Below are 18255 nucleotides of genomic sequence, written 5' to 3' on the forward strand. Positions count from 1 at the left end.
AAATAGTGACGGCATAATACAAATGAAGTGGTACGATGAAAAGGAATGACCTAACTGATGGTTATTAAATGCTAGGAGGTGTATCTGTGGTTGGACATGAGAATATCTGACCACTAGACTACCTGGCTGAGTATGCGAATTGACCGGGATCGAGATGAATAAATTTGATGGAGTAGTTCCAAGGTTGTGGTTGTAGTCGTAGTTGTAGTTGTAGTCGTAGCTGTGGATAGATCGCGTACGCGTGTATGGTCTTCAGCTTGGCGGGTAGCTGGGCCATGCAATTGATTTTGTGGTGGCGGACGATGCAGGATACAGATAGGTATGAACTTTAGAATCTCATTTCATCTGAAGTTTCGCGCAGTGATGGGGGCTGCGATGTGGAAGAAACCAACCAGTCGTTCGATTGATACAAGGTAGCCACGACGCCATTGGCTGTGATGGCTGGTAGATGACCGGTTTGGGAATGTAGACTAGTTGGCTGGGGGTCAGGGATTCTCACCTGTTCTAAACAAAGCATGAAACAAAACTAAAATACCTAATAAGAATAAGTTCCTCTGAAGTTCATTCTCGGAGAAGGCAGTTACGACCAAGTCTGATAGTCGTATACTACGTAGTATGTGAGACTTGTCCCCCTTTCCCAAAGAATCTAGGAAGTCGTGGGGTACACGAATACATGAATACCGAGGGAGGGCCCGAGCCATCTCGAGTCTTCCGAGTACAACAGCCTTGTACACGGGTTTACCGGTTTCACTCAATTCAATGGTAGGTACTTAGCTATTAGTAATGATTACCATCACTTACATAGTACCTTGAGAATTGGACGGATGGACAGGTTATTGGATACACAGCACTTCAGGTCTGGTTGTATGTAGTCTGGAACCTGGATCTCTCGCAACGGTTTTGATGGAGCTATTAGCCAGCAATGGTGGGTTGCGTAAGACAACTCAAGCCACTCGAGCCGGGGATAAGCCAGCCCCCCTTATCCCTTCTTAAAAAGAAAGACAAATTCTGGTCATGAAATTCGGACCACTACCGAGAGAGTTGCATCGAAGTCGACAAGCCTAGTGTACTATGTAATGAGCGGCAGGAAGAGCTAGGGGTGCTCCCATGGTTCCACAATAGAAGTAGAATCCCTTTCCTTTGAAGGACTTAGAAGTGCCAAAGGGAAAGGTTGGTACCTAGTGACTTCCTAACTCCTAGTGTAAGGGAGTTTATAGAATACGCAGGTGCTATTAGCGGTATAAAAGCAAGAGGTCCGGTGATTATGTAGGTACTTGTAGTTATGCACTCAATAAAAACATAGTTCGATGTGCCTAATCCTAATAAGATTTGAAGTTGAAGCTGGAGAGACAGGACAGATACATACGTAATACGAATTTACCTGTACCTATTTGGGTCTAGCGGAAAGTCAATCTTGGCAATGAAACACGCTAAACTTAATTGGATAGATTAGCGTAACTGCGGCAGTAATAGCACCACTGCAAGCCTTACCTAACTGCTCTCGTAATTACATACATCTTCATCATTCTTCTTGTCTTAGAATATCGAACGCATTCGAACATTCGTGGAAGTTATAGATGAATTCTAGTTTAATGAAAACACTTTATTGAAGAGTCCATTGGCTGCCTCTCGGACCCAAACGTCCGTTGTTGTCTCAGTCAAGATCAGCCGCCTAAAAAAATAAAATAAAATAAAAAAGTACCCTACCTACGATGATCTCGTCTCATTCTCAGTCACAACGTTCGAATATCGAATGTTTTCTTTTCTTTTTCTTTTCAGCTTCTCTGCGGGCGTCGAAAGCTCTGGCTCACTTAGCCCAGATAAGATTTCTAATGCTTCTAGGCATATACACTGAGAAACCAGGGACTTGAGGAACTTTATTATGTCGGATCCCGCGCGTACGTAGGCGGATAGGCTGTACCTCATAACATCGCAAGCTTCCGCCTGGACTACGCAAGATACGCAAACTACAAGGAGATCATTTAAGCTCCGAGCCCTGCATCGGGAACTAACAGATGCCCCTGGACCTTTTTCTTCTTCTCGTCCCATCTTATTGGAAGACCGAATGCGGCCGGCGAGGTAATCCTTGGCAGGACGCCATGCTTCGAAGACTAAGATCTGATAATGCTTGGAGAGTGTCCCAACCGATCGGGTCACATCAAGGTCAGCCGACATGCGTGAACTATCGTCTACTTTGTCACATAAAAATGGCTTAACGTTAGCCAATCACTCCCAGTTCCTGTCAAAATTCAGATTGCAACAAAGTCTTTGCATATGCAAGTCGGGGTTGACTCACAATAGCTCATGGTCTACTACATCATCAGGAACCATCATTACTATAGCCGGTATCCGGTCCGTGGAGTCAGATCCGGGCGATTTGCATGCTGCATTAAGCCTGGCATTGCTTATTTAGATAGGCTGTCTTGTTAGCCAGAGTCGACATGTCATACCAGACGCAATCTACCAGCTTTCAGGGGCATATGGTTCATTAGCCAAAGGAACCCTAGATTCTCAATCTACCCGACCAAACTAAGAATCTGGGGTACTTCTATTCAGAAGGTTCCATTGGAAGACCATACTTCTGTCAGCAGCAGCCTTGCTGAACGCCTCATCCGAGTATGACTCTATATTATCAATAGAGGCGGAGGCTTCGCCGTAAACTACATAGCCTCTCTAGAACTACTTGTTCTGGCAAGACGCTAAGATTGGCTAGCTCATGGATGAAGGACAAGGAGCTCTCGCGGTTCTCACACGTCGTACGTCTCCGGGTTTTATGTCTCGGTGCACGGTAACCTGCGTTCACGAACCAATGAGCCTCGAATGGAAGCGAAAGGCCCGATCGGTTGACTTATTAATTTAGTGGACGAAGAGCCCAAGCTCCATATAACCCTTATTACCCCCATGTCAGGTTTGTCTCCAAATCTACACAGATGCATCATCCTGTGACAGTTGTGCTGAAGTACTACGGTCTTAAAGTCAATTAGAGGTATCACATCAATTTTGATCTTAGGCGTTCAATTTTCGGGTTCAAGATTGACTGTTATGACGAAAAGCTTCTTTGGCGGTCAGATACATACCTATACATTCTAAGATCCGACTAGTATCCCATATTTTTCTGTCCTTCCATATCTTCTAAGCCTTCTCGCATCATCAACTCTGTATCCCCTCTCAATCACTTCGTCTTAATCAGAGCTGAGTCTGTGCGTGCACTAAACATTCTTCCGAATAGCATGCTTTCGCAATCCACAGCAGAAGCATGTGGATGTTAACGAATCTCCGAAATTTGAAGCCGTCACGGAGTACACAAACACGACAGATTGTAGAACTCGTCTAGACTCCAAATTTTGAAATTGAGTGCCACAAATATCGAGGACTAGTCTCACTGCAATTCAATGTGTATTTCGCGGGAGCTTAAGCAGAAAGGCAGACTCTCTCGCCGGGATGTTTCTAATCAGATATGTGGTGGCGGCATTATGACATTGCCTCTAAGTTGCGTTAAGTTTCTGGATATTATCATGTTCTCGCACGAATGAGTATCGCAATATTGTAGCACGGGGGTCTGACATTTGTCAGAGTTACAAGGCGTGATCACACTGCATTTTGATGCCTATCTGACATAGAACTAACTGCTAGCTTGCATATGACAAGAATCTGTATATCATGGTCACATATACCGTCGGTTCTCTACTGAAATTAGCCTATGTACAAGTAAACATTTGGTCGAACTATGTGAGATGACCTTATACGATATATATCGGGCTAGATTCCAGGCCATGCAAGCTTGACAGATTTGGATGAGCCGTCTTAATACAACAGTGATGCTAATTGCATGTTATCTTCATGTGAGAAAATCTTTTTGGCTCATAGTCGTGGCTGTGCTGTTGTTCGTAGACCATGGCTGGTTCTAACTGCAACTAATTAGCATCGAGAGGGAATGAGATAGAACAGGGTAGTCTATGATATAGATATATACCTTTGCTTCTCAGTCGGTTCCCCGATCACGTTCAAGAATGCTGTGTGGACCTCGTCCGTCAGATCACTAGCCTGTAAACTCCTACCCTTCTTCCCAAAGGCAAGGCGGGAACATTCCTATAGGCACAAGTTAGCAAGGAGAGCACGGCTTCCTTGGCTTCTCAAGGCAACTTACCCTTGTGATAGCCGCGCCTCCGAAGACAGCTAATCCGAGTGTCTCTGCCTCGCTAAGGTTGCCGCCGTGGTCCCAGATCTTTTCTAGGTACGCATTTCGCCAGGCCAAGAACGTCGCAATACTTCCCGTAAGCGTGTCTCCCTGGCCGCCGCTTCTCTTATACCCGCCTTGCACATCGACTGTTAGTGTCGTCTCGCCGTTGCTAATGAAATCCTTGCCGCCCTTCTGCACGATCGTCACGCCGCCGAGCGCGCGCGATAGCGCCTCGACTTGTTTGGGCGAATCTGCCCCGCTGCCCGCCTCTTCGCTCTGAGCCGACGAGCCCATCTTGATGCCCTTCCACAGCCGCCCGAATTCGACTACGTTCGGCGTAAGCACGACCTCCCGCCAGCCTATTACCAGCTCGGGAGTCTTGAGCACGATAGCCAGTGCGTCTGCGTCTAGTACTACGGGCATCTTGCGCTCGCGCGCTGCGGCGAGGACTTTGGCACAAGTCTCCTGCATCAACGGATCCCGCCCCAGCCCCGGACCCACGACCAGCGCGTGCAGCCGCGGCAGCATATCGATGATCTTGCTGGAGACTTGCGCGGGGTCCGTGTCGGCGGGGGAGCTTGAGTCGGAGCCCGGGGGAGGAGATTGGCGCATGAGCGGGTGCACCATCAGGTTCGGGCTATACGTCTTAATCACGGCGGCGGCACCGGGTGTGCAAATGACGTGGGACTGGGGAAGAACAAGTCCCGAGTTAGCTTGTCGTGATCTCTTACTCTTAAGCTATATACCAAGAAACCCGTGCTACGTACCATATCGCAGCCCAAGCGAGCACTCGCCATAGCTGAAAAATACGGCGCGCCAGTATAATCCTCACTACCGCCAATAACAGCCACGCGACCCAATTGACCTAGAGCAGGATATCCCAACCATCAGCATTGAGTTCCTCGGCTCATCTTAGCTTCGTGGTAGCTAGGTGGGCATCTAAGTTGGCACCGAGAAACAAATCCACATCTATCCCGATTCTCCAGCTCCGCCATAGAAACCTATTCGCAAACAAATAAATAAACATACCTTTATGAAACTTCTCCAGCATCGGCGGCACCAGCTGGCGCACCTTACCTAATACCTCGCGCGTGGCCGCCGACATCTTCTCGGTGGTCTCGGAGCTCATGTCTTTCCTCTTTGTGGTGGGGGGGAACGTTTGACGATGCCGCTGTTCGTTCCGATTAAGCCGCGGGGTTATAAGAATAGTATAGGTAAGCAAAATACTAGATACAAGGGCAATTACTGCTGAAGTTCAGGTTGCTTAAAGAAGCAATGCAAAGTATTAAAAATGAATGAAGTAAAGAGAAAAAAAAAGGTTGCATGAGAATGTTATAGCTTTATCCAAGCGGTAGTTGGAGAATTATCGCATGTCCGATATGCTATAATCTAACTACGACATTCGATACGGAACTTATGATGTCACCAAGGGTCACTCTGGGAATCTAGCTTATTGTAACCTTGGAATCTCTATGTACCTAAGGCACTCTTTACCTCTACGATATTTTTAGGGGAGAAAGACAGCTTAGGACAAGTTTCAGAACAAAGGAATCGAGTGCTCTTGAGTTTTTGTCTCTAATTTACAAGGGTTTGGAGTTGGAGTGATTCCACCTCTAACCCGTATCCTCACTAATCGGCACCCTTGAATAATGTACCTCTCTAAACGAAACATGATCCGCCATCAAAGGCCCCTAAGGTATAGATAGTCCCCCTCCCGCTTGAGATATCATGATTCATTTAAGCGATAAAGCTCTTGGTGAAGGTGGAGACGACGTCCTTTAATCTTTGCTCGAGGCCCTTGCTGAGCGCACCCTCCTTGTCGATAGTAGCGAGCAGGTCAGACTCGTTCGTCTTCAGGTGAGCCAAGAAATCGGCCTCCCACTGTAGAACCTTGTTTACGGGTACTTGGTCGAGGTAACCGTTGACACCGGCGTAGATAAGGGGAACCATCTCGTTGACGGCCATAGGGGAGTATTGCTTCTGCTTGAGAAGCTCCGTCAACTGCACATAGATACATTAGTTAAATTCCATAGTAAATACAAGTTCCAGGTACTTACACGTTCACCACGGTTGAGGGTCTGTTTGGTAGCGGCATCCAGATCGGAACCGAACTGGGCGAAAGCAGCGACTTCACGGTACTGGGCCAAGAAAAGCTTGAGCGAACCAGCGACTTGCTTCATGGCCTTAAGCTGGGCAGCGGAACCGACACGAGACACGGACAGACCGACGTTGATGGCAGGTCGGATACCCTTGTAGAAAAGTTCAGCCTCCAAGAAGATCTGGCCATCGGTAATGGAAATGACGTTGGTAGGAATGTAGGCAGAGACATCACCACCCTGGGTCTCAATGATGGGCAGCGCAGTCATGGAACCACCACCGAGCTTGTCGTTCATCTTGGCAGCACGCTCCAGCAGACGGGAGTGGAGGTAGAAAACGTCACCGGGGTAAGCCTCACGTCCGGGGGGACGACGAAGGAGAAGAGACATTTGACGGTAAGCGACGGCCTGCTTGGAAAGATCGTCGTAGATAACGAGAGAGTGCTTGCCGTTGTCACGGAACCACTCACCGATCGAGGCACCAGTGAAAGGGGCAATGTACTGTAGAGGAGCGGCCTCGGAAGCAGTAGCAGCGACGATGATAGAGTATTTCATGGCGTCGTTCTCCTCGAGGGTCTTGACGAGCTGGGCAACAGTAGATCGCTTCTGACCAACGGCAACGTAGATACAGTAGAGCTTCTTGGTCTCATCGTTAGAGTTGTTCCATCGCTTCTGGTTGAGCATAGCGTCGAGAGCAACAGCAGTCTTTCCGGTTTGACGATCACCAATGATCAACTCACGCTGACCACGGCCGATAGGCACCATGGCATCGACGGACTTGAGGCCAGTCTGGACGGGCTGGTTGACGGACTGTCGGGGTAAGATACCAGGGGCCTTGAGCTGAGCACGGCGCTTCTCCTTGGTGTTGAGGGGGCCCTTGCCATCGATAGGGTTACCCAGAGCGTCGACAACACGTCCAAGTAGTTCCGGACCGACGGGGACATCGACCTAGGGATAGTTAAACCGTCTTGTTCGATCGATCGGTTTGCATCATTAAACACTCACAATTTCTCCGGTACGCTTAACGGTTTCTCCCTCCTTGACGAGACGATCGGAACCGAAAAGCACAACACCAACTTGTCCAGCCTCCAAGTTCATGCACATTCCCTTCACACCGGAAGCGAACCTATTCGATGGTCAATTGTATGCCTCCCATCTTATAAGTAGTGGGGAAACCTACTCGACGAGCTCTTCGGCCTGGACGTTGGCCATACCGTGCACACGCGCGATACCATCACTGCACGAACCTTAGTTAGTAAATATAATTCAATTGGTCAAATGCATATATGGAAATATTCGGCAATGGTGACAAGAAGGTAGGAACCGCTCGGGGCCGTAGTTTGGTGATATGGGGTAGGAATGATTTGCGGCGGGTTGAAAAATCTCGCTTCAAAGGCTCCACACGTACCCGACGGAGAGGACACGACCGGTCTCTGCTAAGCTAGATTCCTCTGATACACCACGAATTCTCTGTTCAAGAATGGAAGAGACCTCTGTGGGGGAAGCTTTCGCATCGGCGTAGGATCGGGCCTGAATGTTGAAGGCGGCGGGTGCGGCATTTCGTGTCTGCAAAAAAAAAGCCCCGGTCAAAGTTAGCCGACAGTCCGAAAATGTCAACGTGCGTGAGCGAGTATGCCGCAGTTATATACGAGAAGCTTTTACAAGCTCTATAACCCCCCCAATATCCTTCATGAATACCATAAAAAGCTCTTATAAAGCTTCATATATGCTCCGAGAATGCATTGGGATCGATCGCATATCCTTTCAGATGGAATTGGGATGGGGACTCGACAGGACCGGGATTTAAACCTACCGCAACGACTCTACCCGAGGCAGAGATTGCGCTCACGGCGCGTGTGGACTGTCTGAGGGCGTTACGGAACATATTAAAGAGGGATATCTAGTCCTCCGCAATAAAAGGAAAAACCAATTGCAATCAGATTGCAATTGAGAGGGAGAGGAGATTAAGGAGGACGGGTGTTAATATTGAGGTTTTGCAAATGGAGACTTTTTCGGAGGGAGTGCAAGAACTGGGTGAGGCGCTAGAAAACGAAGTGGCAGAGAAAAAAGACGCACGAGCCTTATTTTAACTAGACCCGAAAGGCCCCGACTATGTAGGTAGTTGTGCGAGTAATTGGAGCTAACGTGGTCAGTGCTTTCCCCCACCTACTAATCTTTGTATGTATTAGGTACCTAGGTACCTAACCTAGATCTTTAAGGTTGTATAGGTACCTAGGTACTATTAGTTGCCTGTAAACTATGACGTTGAACAGTTATATATACAATGCTTGTTAGTTACCCCATAAGTCTATAATAATATAACAAAAACAAATAAAGGGCTTCATTTTCATTCTTGTCTTAAAAGAAGTGTAGTTATATGTTCACTTTCTCTAGTTAGTTATATCTAACTACTAATTATCATATAACTACTTGGAACTGTTTCTATCAAGTCTACGATAACAGAACATGAGAGTAATTAATGAGAAAAGGCAGGAAAGTATACGAAAAGAGGTCACTTTTCTTGATTGGGTACCTAACTATGTAGCCTTTGTTCCGCCCGAATTTACCTAACTAAGACGAAAATATTTGATGGTACGATGAGTTTATCATTGGAATTCACATGTCGTTTAGTGGTCACCCAACAATACAACTCACGACTCATTCCAAGGCTTTGGATGGAGACGACGAGGCTTTCTTACATTCCACAATACCCACCAAAGAGATAATTAGCTATAGGTATATGGATGAGATTATGCGAACACTGAGAACGATCACTATGAAATGTTCAATAAATACCTAAGGTACTTACTTGTAGCACCTTCTGCTTTATGTACTTTTACCATAGTTAAACCAGTCCGGTTTGCAATAATCTCGAACTGCCGCTCGGATCACTGTAGCGAAGCTATAGTCAGCATCACCGTGTCCATGCTCACGACAAATCGATGAGGGGGTCGGTCATAATTTGCTCGTTTATCAAGACCCTCGTTCGTGGTTCTTCTTCAGGAAGCGAGTTAGCTAGTATATTGCGTATATTTACAGATTCATCATCACCGCAATCATGGATACATCGCCGAATGAAATATATAAGAGCTCCTATATCCAGCGTCATTAATCAGCCAGCAGGTGAGCCGCGAATATTAAGGGGTATTGCTTGCCCTGAACTGGCTGTTTTTTATGGAAATCTGTTGCAATATTTTGGGCGTCTCTCATGATTGGGCCATTTTCGTGTTCTTTTTGTATATTGGGGATCATATCTACACGATCCTCAACCGCGCACCTGTTTGGTGGAATGCTAGGAAATTTGATCAGATTTGCACATAATGCATATCCATAACTACCTCCAACATCGATGATCAGAGGTCTCTCTGAATTAACGGCTGCATACTCTGCAACCCATTCAAAATTGTAGGCGTCCGTTAATGGCCATGCATAATTGGGCATCACCCCCGAGTGCAAAGCTCATAGGTTGAGTGTTACTCAGGGGTTCTCGTGGACCATACTTTTCGAAGAAAGCTGGAAATTTTGAAAATATGGGTTGGTAGTCATCATGAATCATGGCGAACCAGCAACCACTAGGATCACCGCTCTTATAGGATGTGATAAACATGAGTGGGTAACGCGGTTAAATGCCGGCGACACAAGCTTACCAGTCGAGACAAGCATTTGACCCATCTGGGCTGAGAAGTCAGAGATACAAATACGAGATAGCTATTGTGAGCCAACGTACAAACAAGAACCTCTTGAGCTCTAATAGAGTCTGCTAGCTCCCCATACGAGATGCTACCTTCGGAGGGAATCTTGTTGAAAAGTTTCCACCTCATAAACATACGGATGGCAGCCCAGTCACCAAGCTACTCAAGCCGTCATTAGGTACATTGGGTGCCTGTTATAATACTATCATGAAAATATATACCGTGACGGTCTGTTCAGCAGCCAACTACTCAGGGCCTATTAGTTCATCCATCAATCTTCTCGCGATTCCCGCCGCCTCTCGTCTCATAAGAATATCATTGTTGTCAGCAGTACGCAATTCTTGGATTTGATCTGAGAGCTTATTGGTTAAGGCCTCTAAGCTATCAAGCGATAGGTTCGTCATTATTCTCAAGATTACGATTCGAAACGATATATAGAATGCCTTTATAATGTTAAATTCATAATCGTTGTTTAGTTAATACCGCCTCGGTTTTATAAAGAGATACAATAGACTAAGTTATTATAGACAAAGCTATAGTCTAGATAAATAAAGAATTCTTTCACGTTCAGGTGTGTAACGCGCGAGTGACAATAGATGACTCTTTCCAGGGAGGCTCATTATATTATTAATCTTTGAGAATTAATATATATATAGCTACTTCTCTTCGGTGCCATAGAGAAAAATATTAATTATATGGCATGTATTCTCTCGAATATACCTAATAATATTATATTATTCAGCATGTCGACTCCGGCGAGTTTTAAATACTATCACCCTGGGGTGCTTATTCCAACCCTGGATGTTTCAGAAGAGGACCAATGGTCCGAAGACCCTCTGATTCTTAGGGATGGTGTAGTATTCATTGGTTCCATCAAATTTAATAAAGTATTCAGTGTTCAATCTAGGGGCACAGGGGAAATCCTCATCAACAAGGTTTATAATGTTGGTGAATGGCCTGGGACCGACGACGAAGACCTACCTTTAGAGCTTCGGGTTTCCACGGCACCAATTTCAGGATACCGCCGTTTGCCGAGACCTATCGTGGTTGACGGAGTCAAGAGAATACTATTCAACGAACTGGTCGCTTGGCAGCGGATACGAGACGGCGAGAACGCAATTTATTCTCTGTACTTTAGGTAAGTCTTAGGAATAACCTTCCTCTGGATTTCATAATTTAACCATTCGCTACAGATATTGCAACGGCGGAACTTTGCAGCAATTAATAGAAAAATACACTGAATGGAACCGGCCAGTACCAGAGCATTTTGTTTGGGTAAGTACCTCTTTATAAAGCTCGTGAAGCATTTAATAATAATTATATTCACATTAAAAAAGGAATACTAATAGAAAACGCTAACTTTCAATGTTATAGTTGGTAGCTGAGAGACTTGCCACAGCCATCCGATTCTTAATGTTTGGTATGCCGCCAGGTAGCCATGACGAACCAGAGGACTGGGAATGTAAGTATTTAAGTGAATATCTCCTATCCTTCAAGGTTCTATAAACTAATTCATCTATGAATAGATATCTCCCACCGCGACCTTGTGCAGAACAACATTTTCATTCACTATCATCCCCGTCGTCCAGGCCGGCGACCAAATATTGGTTTGGAAACTAACGCATTCCCCGAAGGTAAGTGTTCACATTTATTTTAAGATAATACTCTGAACTCCTAATAATTCGAGCAGTATTTATTCTAGAATGAAGTTACTAACTTTTATGATTTTAGTCATTGTAGGTGATTTCGGCGAAGCAAATATGGAGAACGATCCCGAAGGTATATTATCAAATGCTATCATCGCGGAAATAGGTGTTCGTCCATGGGATGACATGGTATGTACCCTAGAAATGCTCCTCTTAGGAGTATTCCTCGAGGAATTCCTCAAACTCCTTCATCTGCAGTGGCTAACTTATAGTAGTAGGTTATAATCTCCTGTTAATGTTAATTTGAGGAAATATTAACTATAGCCTCAAGAGGTTGGAGTAAAACTGACTGGCATATTAGATACTTCATGGGAGAAACCCTTCGATTAATGGTTCAAGCACATATACCTCTGGCCGAGGACGAGAATGAAATTGACAGACCGAATCAAATCCCCGTAAATACAGTGAATAATCGCATCGCCCCTCCTGACACCCCTTACTCGGAAGAACTTATCGAACTACTCGAACACTTTGAATTTCCCAATTCTGAAGACCTCGTACCCATATCAGAGACAATACAAGACGAAGACGGAAATACCGTACCTCTTTCTGATTACCTCCCTACTGCTGAGTGGATTGTCGACACGATGTTGCCGCTAGCTCGGAGAAAAGTTAGGCGATATCGAGGTATCGGCCGAAAGCCTGTAGGATATTTCGACGCCCTAGACGTATCGTGGACGAAGCCCGAGAGAATAATGCCTTTCAGGTAAGTTAAACCAGATTTATTTGTTGATTAACATGCACTTAAGAAGATCCATAAGAGTGTCTTTCACTTTCGTAATTTTCCTGGGTTAAGTACTCAGGTACCTATTATAAGAGGATATAACTAACGCTAATATGTTTTGGACAGTTATACACATCCACCGGGGTAAGTAAGCTCTAAAATTATACATTACCCGAATTATTCAAGCTTGAAATCACTGACTAGAAAATATCTGAATAGTGGACAGGACGCCGGCAATACACACAACGGTGGTTTACGCGCATACACAAACTGGAACCATATAGCCCCTAATCATACAAGTTTTCAATATAGGAACCCGGCTTTTGAGGTCCTTCCTACCAGTCCGCCGGCCGCTCCGCTCCCACCTCCGCCGCCTGGTGGCGACTCAGACGTAGAGTCAACTCCAGATCCTGATTCAGATAACGATTCTGACAATGATGGGCCCGACGGCCCGGATCCCGACGAAGATAGGACTGGCAATTACAGGCCCGGTAATAGATCCTGGAACCCATAATGAAATCGTCGATAAGTATAGGTTAGGTACCTATTATATGGTTCGTATTTAAACGCTTTTCTAGGTTCTTCGTTAAGCGTATTTGCTTAATGAGTTTTATTTTACTAATAATCTAAGCCGCTTAAGGTTTTAGACGTTGGCGATTGTTTAGGGATTGTTTGAAAAAGTTTTTGATATCTTAGAGAAAATGTAGGAAGAATATATTGTATTTTTATCATCCTAGATGCATAGAATTTATACACTTGTTATATCTTGTTGAATCCGATGTAGACTAGATATTAAATAGTAACCTAATGTATATGGAACTTGCTCTACGTGCTTAGTGGTGTTGGGTAATTGAGAAATTATCGTCGCAATACCCGTTTATATTATTAACCTTATTTCTAGATCATGTTGAATTATGTGAGGCTCTTTGGGAGAATGATATCATGTAAGGGGTCGTAAAGACTGCTGTCGGCCGAATTACGGCTGGCAATTGAAAAGAGTTATATTTGAACAAGCCGGCAGATACCTCCGGGTCAGTGTCAAAGATCTTCTGCTTCATAGTTCTGACATTTCCCACGGAGAAGCCATTGGAATACTTGATTCATTCACCCTTCGTGTTTTAAATCTAGAAAGAGCATACTAGCGTTATATTTGACCGGGAGTGATTTGGGTATGTATAGGGGGTTATGGATCCGCAATAGATGTTTAGGAACGGGCAAGACGACACAAAATTGTATCCCGTCCAAGGAGCCAATAAGTTAATAAGTATAAGGTAGGCACATACACGTTCAATAATTATGTCGTAAAAGTAGGTGCCTAGGTAGGTAGCTGATAGTCTACGTCCGTTTAGACGGGGGTAGGTTCTTTGGTGGTTGGACGTGGTTTATTATACGGATACGGCGTTGTTCTAAGTCTAACTTATCAACGACCTTCCTTTATAGTACATTTTCTATTACCACTCCCTCAATTCATTCCCTGGACCAGAGAATACTGGACTTACCCATGCCTTGGAGTCCTTTGATAAGGCCCGTACCTGTACCTCATCAATGTCAATGCCAAGACCTGGCCCGCTCATCAAGTCAATATACCCATTTGTGACCTTCCAAACCTCAGGATTCAGTGTGTAACTTGTCAGATCCTGCCCACCAACATTGTAGTGTATACCGAGACTCATCTCCTGTATCGCGAAGTTCGAGGTTGTAGCGTCAACCTGGACGTTTGCCGCCAACGCGATTGGCCCTAATGGGCAGTGCGGCGCCAGCGCAACGTCGTATGTCTCACAAGCAGAAGCAATTCTGCGCATTTCGGATATACCTCCAACGTGGCAAATATCTGGTTGCAATATATCAACACATCCAGATTCCAAGAACGGTCTCACATCCCATCTGCTGTGAAGACGTTCGCCAAGCGCGATTGGGCAATGCGTACGAGCTGCAATATCCTTGATACCACCAATATTCTCACTTAGCAAGGGCTCCTCGATAAATAGAGGGTCGTAAGGCTCTAGTTTGGCAACTAGTTGCTTTGCCATCGGCTTATGCACTCGTCCGTGGAAATCTACCCCGACATCGAGACCCAACGCCTTCACTACTTTAACACGTTCCACACATTCATCGAGCTTACGAGGAGAGTCTAGCCATCCGAGATCTTCGGTACCGTTCATCTTGACCGCATTAAACCCTTGGGCTTTACGGACATTTCTGATTGAATTTAGAATCGAGGTATAGTTTGAGTGGAATGATACTTACGCTTGTGTCTCCACATCACTTGGGCGATCACCCCCTATCCACGCGTATACGCGCAGTTTATCTCGGACTTTTCCACCTAGCAGCTGATAGATTGGAACGTTTAGTCTCCTAGCTGGAGATCTTTTAGCACTCTAGATTTTCAACATACTCTCGGGGTGTTTCGTACCTTTCATGTCCCATAGCGCAATATCTATCCCGCTCAAGGCACTCATGAGAACGGGCCCCCCTCGGTAAAAACCTCCACGATATGACAGCTGCCATATGTGCTCGATATCACTTAGTGTTTGGTCAGTAATCGCGATAATTTGAAAATCTCAAAGGATGGTGTTAATAACTCACTCGGCTTCGTATCCTATATACTTTTCCGCCCAGGCATCAAGACAACCTTCCACGGCCTGTGTATGTCCTTCTAAGGAAGCTTCACCCCATCCATAACAACCTGTGTCATCCACGATTTTGACGAATAACCAACGTGGCGGCAGCCGAAAATACTCGATTTTGTTTATTTTTCCCATTATACCTTCGAGAAATTCCGTGTACGTTTCGAAGCTCTAACTATAAAAATAGGGTTAAGACATGCTAGCAGCCTTTATTAATATAACGGGTGAGGGGTATAAACAACGTTCTCCTCGGAGGGGCAACCTGGGGTACCTGTGGGGTACTGTCCAATAAAATACTCGCTCACATGAGAGCCATTCCCTAATTTGTCATAATATGGCCTGATTGATGATCGTAGCTCTAGTTATGAAGAATCCACTTGGGTAGGTCACTAATCGAGCCTAAAGTACTGAACAAATTTTCTGAAACGGTTAAAGAGGCATTTATGTGGTAAGGGATAATGTCAATGCGACTGTTAGTTACCTCAATTATGAATGTCTCGATGGTATTATTAAATATTAGGTAAATAAACAGAGCTGGTGTCCTTAGCCTACGGTTGTATAAAAGGGGAGTAAACAACTTTAAATAATAGGTACAAGGGTGAGAGCTAGCTAAATATCAAAGAATATTCAATTGATTAAAAAATGAGGTAACTATTCCAGTCAAGATGTTTCTGTTTAGTTACAGATAAGTTACAGGTAATAGAATAAAACGGTAGCAAAAGGTTTGACTACAGAAAGTAGCTTTGGAGGGGTTAAACGAGGCCTTTCTTGCTATTTCTGACCTTTGGTTTTCAGTTAATATTAAGGCTTAAGCTATGTCAACTTCGTTTGGCGGTGGATATTGAATGTAATTTGAAATCATCCAGGCCAGCGGCAGTAGCGTAGCAATAATAACAAGGACTCTAAATCATAGAACAAATATCTAATGCCCCTAGAGGGGATCCAGCGAAAGGCTTTACTCAATATACATAGAAGTTTGAAACGGATGAGCCATCCTGTCCTACCCTCTTATTCGTCCTCGCGAGCATAGTTCGCAATAGCCAAGTGCAGATAACAACTCCTACTGAGAAACCAATAGCTGCTGACATAGCCTTGATAAACTGCGGCGCATCTGAATCCGGCCACAGGTACTATGAAAATAGTCAGGATTGCATTTGCAGATACAGTGTTCATTAAACCAAGCCACAAGAGAATTACCCTAAGGTATGCTCTTCTTGGTGGGCCAAAAAGGGGTGGGGGTATAGTACTGACAGGACTGTAAACCGTGGCAATACTACTAAACATATTGCACATAGCAATCGCAGCAGCTTTTTTCTCATCTGACTGGTTTAAGGTCGAGCTTGTCCACCCCAATATGATATCATTTACACCATAGGTACCTCCCACAAAGATCACTTTAACCGAATAAATTAGCCATAACTTCTTCTTGGTCTTACCAAAGAATTAGTAAAAGGGATGTTTTTAATGTTACGTACTTATCCCCACGTAGCGAGCGGCGGTATTAAGTGTCGCCATACTAATGGCATATCCGATAATACCGACTGCTTTTGAGAGCGTGATGTGCCATGTTCGCTCGTCAAAGCGACCGCTAGACCAGGAAATGGCGACTGATACCAGAGAGCCGAGGATATATGGAGGGCAGGTAAGAACGAGGGCCGTCGTGGTGTCCAGGCCGAGGTTTTTGACGACAGTTGGTAGAAAGTTCCGAAAACCATGACTAGATAGATGAAGGTTTAACGCCAGACAGAACAACCAGGTTCTATAATCAAGAACAGCTTCTTTGAAACCCTTCATAACGCTCATAGTACCTTCACGCTTCCATGTAGTATCGTTAACAATACGGTCATGGGCTAACTGTCGCTCTTCCGGAGTCAGCCACCGATGCTTAAGTGGACTGTCTGGCAAGAGAAAGAACCCAAATATGGCAACTACTGTCGAGAGTGACCCCTGAATGATGTATAACCTATAAAAGTTAGCCTATATTAAGTTTTATAGGCTGGTTATAACTTCTTACCATTGCCATCCAGCAAGGTCATAGACGCCCCCTAATTTCGTAAAGATAGGGGCAGCAATGAGCCCAGAAAAAGCACTTGCTGCCGTGCTACCTGTGTGAAAGATCGATATCCGTGTGGCAATCTCTCTCCTCGTGTAGAACATGCTTAGCATATATAGCATCCCGGGATAGAACTTTATATCCAATAAGTCAGCAAGAACTCAACAATGTCAGGGATTCTTACCGGTGCCTCTACGAAACCAAGCACTAAGCGTGCGATTAACATTGTCGTATAGTCGTGCACTAAGAACGTACATAGAGTCGTGATGGACCATGCTGTCATAAACCCTACACAAGCCACATTAGTGCGTGCCATGCATGCTTTATAGTATGACATACCGGCCATGAAATATGACGGACGGACCCGGTTTATAATCATATTACACGGGACCTGTGCCACTATATAACCCACGGAAAATATCGCTACACAAGTGTTATACTGATATCCTTTCATGTGTAACTGCTTGTCCAACCCGTCGAGCTTGCCGTTAACTATCGCGTTTCGATCTAGGCAGCTTATAAAGAACATGAACCACGGAATAGGCTATCACAAGAGTAACAATCAGTAGCTCGACTGAGGAGACTGTAGAAACACCATCTTACAAGAATATACAGGTCTAACTTCTTGACCAGCCTCTTTTCCGCTGCAGCACTATTGGTATTTTGGCCAAGGTCGTCTGTCTTCGCTTCGGGCCTTTCGAGTGAAACATCGTCTGTAACTTGTTCGATGTACTCGAGTCTTTGGCTTTTCTTGCTGTTCACATTTGAAATATGCTCCATATTGCAAAGAACACACTTGGCAACGATGGATTCGATAGAATTGAATATATTAGGACAGTAATAAAGTTACTAGATTCAGAAATTCAAACTGAAGACAGACACGAGCTTTAAGGTGCGTGCCTCCTATGAGTAATGCACCAGAATAAGACGCTCAGGCACAAATCTACAAGCATTGACGCCGAAACTTAGAGACCCAAAAGGTCTAAGGGCAGCAAGCCAAAACATTCTCCTTGACCCCTACTCTGGGGTATCACAACAGTTTCCATCCAATAGTAAATATGTACCTAAGCATTGGAACAGCAAGGATCGAAAAAATCCAGTGGGATCTAAGGATATGAGGCATTTCAACATGATATAATATACCTAATAATAATGCACCTTATAGTCTGAAAGCCAG

The 18255-nt window shown here is 44.9% G+C and overlaps 5 protein-coding genes across 5 annotated transcripts; 1 reads left to right on the top strand and 4 right to left on the bottom strand.

The window, feature by feature from the left end:
* Window positions 1–3513: 3513 nt before the first annotated feature.
* On the bottom strand, window positions 3514–5545 carry F4813DRAFT_350703 (Ribokinase-like protein). The gene is made up of 5 exons (XM_049242325.1): window positions 5210–5545; window positions 4948–5045; window positions 4148–4867; window positions 3974–4089; window positions 3514–3908 (listed from the first exon to the last, which is right to left on the bottom strand). Exons 1-5 carry the CDS (start codon window positions 5307–5309, stop codon window positions 3905–3907), a joined length of 1038 nt encoding a protein of 345 aa, XP_049101983.1. The 5' UTR covers window positions 5310–5545; the 3' UTR covers window positions 3514–3904.
* Window positions 5538–8452, bottom strand: F4813DRAFT_350705 (P-loop containing nucleoside triphosphate hydrolase protein). Its single transcript, XM_049242326.1, has 6 exons — window positions 8090–8452; window positions 7685–7842; window positions 7457–7513; window positions 7282–7402; window positions 6238–7224; window positions 5538–6181 (listed from the first exon to the last, which is right to left on the bottom strand). The coding sequence occupies exons 1-6, from the start codon at window positions 8159–8161 to the stop codon at window positions 5918–5920; spliced, it is 1659 nt and encodes a 552-aa protein (XP_049101984.1). The 5' UTR covers window positions 8162–8452; the 3' UTR covers window positions 5538–5917.
* A 2259-nt stretch (window positions 8453–10711) lies between these two features.
* Window positions 10712–12912, top strand: F4813DRAFT_401031 (uncharacterized protein; the record flags this gene model as incomplete). The annotated part of the gene is made up of 8 exons (XM_049248347.1): window positions 10712–11106; window positions 11162–11243; window positions 11343–11430; window positions 11495–11602; window positions 11700–11888; window positions 11939–12380; window positions 12525–12542; window positions 12618–12912. 8 exons carry the CDS (start codon window positions 10712–10714, stop codon window positions 12910–12912), a joined length of 1617 nt encoding a protein of 538 aa, XP_049101985.1.
* An 852-nt stretch (window positions 12913–13764) lies between these two features.
* Window positions 13765–15274, bottom strand: F4813DRAFT_310768 (enolase C-terminal domain-like protein). Its single transcript, XM_049240874.1, has 4 exons — window positions 14985–15274; window positions 14812–14921; window positions 14646–14757; window positions 13765–14597 (listed from the first exon to the last, which is right to left on the bottom strand). The coding sequence occupies exons 1-4, from the start codon at window positions 15158–15160 to the stop codon at window positions 13850–13852; spliced, it is 1146 nt and encodes a 381-aa protein (XP_049101986.1). The 5' UTR covers window positions 15161–15274; the 3' UTR covers window positions 13765–13849.
* A 1147-nt stretch (window positions 15275–16421) lies between these two features.
* On the bottom strand, window positions 16422–17858 carry F4813DRAFT_386894 (MFS transporter; the record flags this gene model as incomplete). Its single annotated transcript, XM_049246482.1, has 6 exons — window positions 16422–16456; window positions 16501–16988; window positions 17040–17212; window positions 17263–17366; window positions 17418–17622; window positions 17682–17858. 6 exons carry the CDS (start codon window positions 17856–17858, stop codon window positions 16422–16424), a joined length of 1182 nt encoding a protein of 393 aa, XP_049101987.1.
* Window positions 17859–18255: the final 397 nt, after the last annotated feature.

This window comes from Daldinia decipiens (assembly GCF_022478715.1).
Source record: "Daldinia decipiens strain CBS 113046 unplaced genomic scaffold F4813scaffold_7, whole genome shotgun sequence".
Lineage (NCBI taxonomy): Eukaryota > Fungi > Ascomycota > Sordariomycetes > Xylariales > Hypoxylaceae > Daldinia > Daldinia decipiens.

Coding starts and splice junctions, on each gene's coding strand:
- F4813DRAFT_350703 (XM_049242325.1), bottom strand. CDS start 5,309: ATGAGCTCCGAGACCACCGAGAAGATGTCGGCGGCCACGCGCGAGGTA. Junction 5,046..5,209: donor GCTGGAGAAGTTTCATAAAG/GTATGTTTATTT, acceptor ATCCTGCTCTAG/GTCAATTGGGTCGCGTGGCT. Junction 4,090..4,147: donor GAGGCGCGGCTATCACAAGG/GTAAGTTGCCTT, acceptor TTGTGCCTATAG/GAATGTTCCCGCCTTGCCTT.
- F4813DRAFT_350705 (XM_049242326.1), bottom strand. CDS start 8,161: ATGTTCCGTAACGCCCTCAGACAGTCCACACGCGCCGTGAGCGCAATC. Junction 7,514..7,684: donor GGTCGTGTCCTCTCCGTCGG/GTACGTGTGGAG, acceptor AGGTTCGTGCAG/TGATGGTATCGCGCGTGTGC. Junction 7,225..7,281: donor TTAAGCGTACCGGAGAAATT/GTGAGTGTTTAA, acceptor AACTATCCCTAG/GTCGATGTCCCCGTCGGTCC.
- F4813DRAFT_310768 (XM_049240874.1), bottom strand. CDS start 15,160: ATGGGAAAAATAAACAAAATCGAGTATTTTCGGCTGCCGCCACGTTGG. Junction 14,922..14,984: donor TATATAGGATACGAAGCCGA/GTGAGTTATTAA, acceptor CCAAACACTAAG/TGATATCGAGCACATATGGC. Junction 14,598..14,645: donor AGTGATGTGGAGACACAAGC/GTAAGTATCATT, acceptor AAATTCAATCAG/AAATGTCCGTAAAGCCCAAG.